The sequence below is a fragment of the Alligator sinensis genome, unplaced genomic scaffold (assembly GCF_000455745.1).
Source record: "Alligator sinensis unplaced genomic scaffold, ASM45574v1 scaffold783_1, whole genome shotgun sequence".
In the NCBI taxonomy this organism is placed as follows: Eukaryota; Metazoa; Chordata; order Crocodylia; family Alligatoridae; genus Alligator; species Alligator sinensis.
The window spans coordinates 668152-670085 of NW_005842197.1; the positions used below are offsets into that span (position 1 = coordinate 668152).

The 1934-nt window shown below is 61.4% G+C and overlaps 1 protein-coding gene across 1 annotated transcript in view; it reads left to right on the plus strand.

Annotated features, from left to right (window-relative positions):
• Positions 1-1934, plus strand: part of FAM214B (family with sequence similarity 214 member B) — a 7696-nt gene that overhangs the window by 1439 nt on the left and 4323 nt on the right. The window contains exons 4-5 of the mRNA XM_025207475.1: positions 1-105; positions 308-466. Coding sequence (XP_025063260.1) covers positions 1-105; positions 308-466 — 264 coding nt within the window. The remainder of the gene's footprint in view (positions 106-307; positions 467-1934) is intronic.

Below are 1934 nucleotides of genomic sequence, written 5' to 3' on the forward strand. Positions count from 1 at the left end.
AGACACCTCCGCAGCAGCCTCCGGAAGGGGCCCGTGGGCGCCCGGCCCTCCCCCACCGCCTGGGCCGCCACCTCCATCAGCCGGGCCCTGCTGGGCAACTTCGAGGTAAGTGCACCGGCAGGCTCTGACACCTGACAGGCCCCTGGCTGGGGATGGGGCAGGGCAAGAGGGCTCCTGGCAGGGGCATCAGAGCCATCTGGGGCTGGCAGCCTCTGGCGTAGGCGTCTCCACCGTGGCCCGGAGTTCGTAGCGGGCAGCTCTCAGGCTGCAGGGGCTCAGGGCTGCCTGCGTCCCCCCCACCCGGCAGGAGTCCATCCTGAAGGGACGCTTTGCACCGTCGGGCCGCATCGAAGGGTTCACGGCGGAGATCGGGGCCAGCGGCTCATACTGCCCCCAGCACGCCACCTTGCCCGTCGACGTCACCTACTTCGACATCTCGGAGCACAGCGCGCCCTCGCCTTTCCTGGTACGTCGCCGGGGCTGGGGCTGGGTCAGGCAGGTACTGAAGGAATTGGCTGGGACAGAGCCAGGTCCTGCGGGCCTGAGAGACGGAGCCCGGCTCCGGGGAATGTGAAGGCACGGCCAAGCACACCCGCCTGTCTCAGCAGGCTCTGCTCCCTCCCGGCTACCCCCAGGGAAGCGCCTGCAGTTGCGGGGTTCGTTCCTTGGCCAGGAGTTGTTCATGCTCTGGCTGTGCTGCAAAGCTGGGGGAGAGGCTTCACACGGCTGTCAGGAGGGGTCCGGCCCCGGCGCTGAGCCTGCAGCCCTGAATCCAGCTTGGGGCACCTGTCGCAAGAAAGACTTGACCCAATTGCAATATAAGAGTGACGTTGTAGGCGTGGCGGTCCAGAAATTACGCCAGAGGCAGGGATTTTGGAGGGTGGTGACTTTTATTGGATCAGCTCCATCGCTGGGATAAAGTCAGACCAATTTTCAAATGCCAGGCGTTCCTCCGCGGGTCTGTGATCACAGTGGAGTGAAACAGCAGAGGGGAAGGGGTGAGAGAAATTCCCGGGGGTAGCACGTACACGGTTAGCAGAAGCAAAGAAGCTGCTTGCTGGGAGATCAAGGCCTCTCCAAAGGGAGGAGGGTCAAGAGTTGTGTAAAATATAATGGACTATAAATCCCATGTCTGTTTATCCTCAGTTCTCAGTGTTTAGCCAGCTTATGAGCTGTTGTTCCCAAGCTCACCTTTTTAAGCTGGGAGGTAGATTTCCCTCGAGCATGAGGCTAGTGAGGCCAGAGAAAGAGTCCAGCAGAGACTGATCAAGTGGACTGGATCAAGGTGACTAGAGGCCTGGGAAGCCCAATATACAGGGAGAAGCAGGCAGACACGGGTGACTGAGCATGGAGAAGAGAAGCTATGGCGGGATTTGAGACCAGGCTGCAAATCCCTGCAGGGAGGTTACGCAGAGGATAGAAACCACAGGGTTTTACGCTGCAGCAGGGGAGATGCAGGCTGGAGATGAAGGGGAGCCTTCTCCCCCTGGCAGATACCCAGGGAGGCTGGGAGTCTCCAGCCCTGGAGGTGTTTAAAGATGCATCAGACACACCGGTGCAGATCCTGCCTGGAGCAGGGGCTCGGAGTAGCCCTGCCCTCCCGAGGGCCCTGCCAGCCAGGCTGGTCCATGGTCCTGTTGGGCTGGGCTTGTCTCATCCTCTGGCCAGTCTGGGTATCTGGGCACCAGCCAGCTGGAGCAAGGCACGCTGAGACCCAGAGACGCAGGGTTCCCCTTCAGCTTTAGGAGCCAGCAGGTCCTCCGAGATGGCAGGAGAAGCTGTTGGCTCTCGGCAGGGAGGGGTCCAGATACCCGAGCAGGGTCTCTGTGGAGAAAGTGCTCTGTAATAGGGAGGCCTGGGGGAGTGTGTCTGCCTGCTCTCCTCTCCGGGGTGTCACTGGAGTCCTGCTGTCCTGGCGGGTGACACACGGCTCG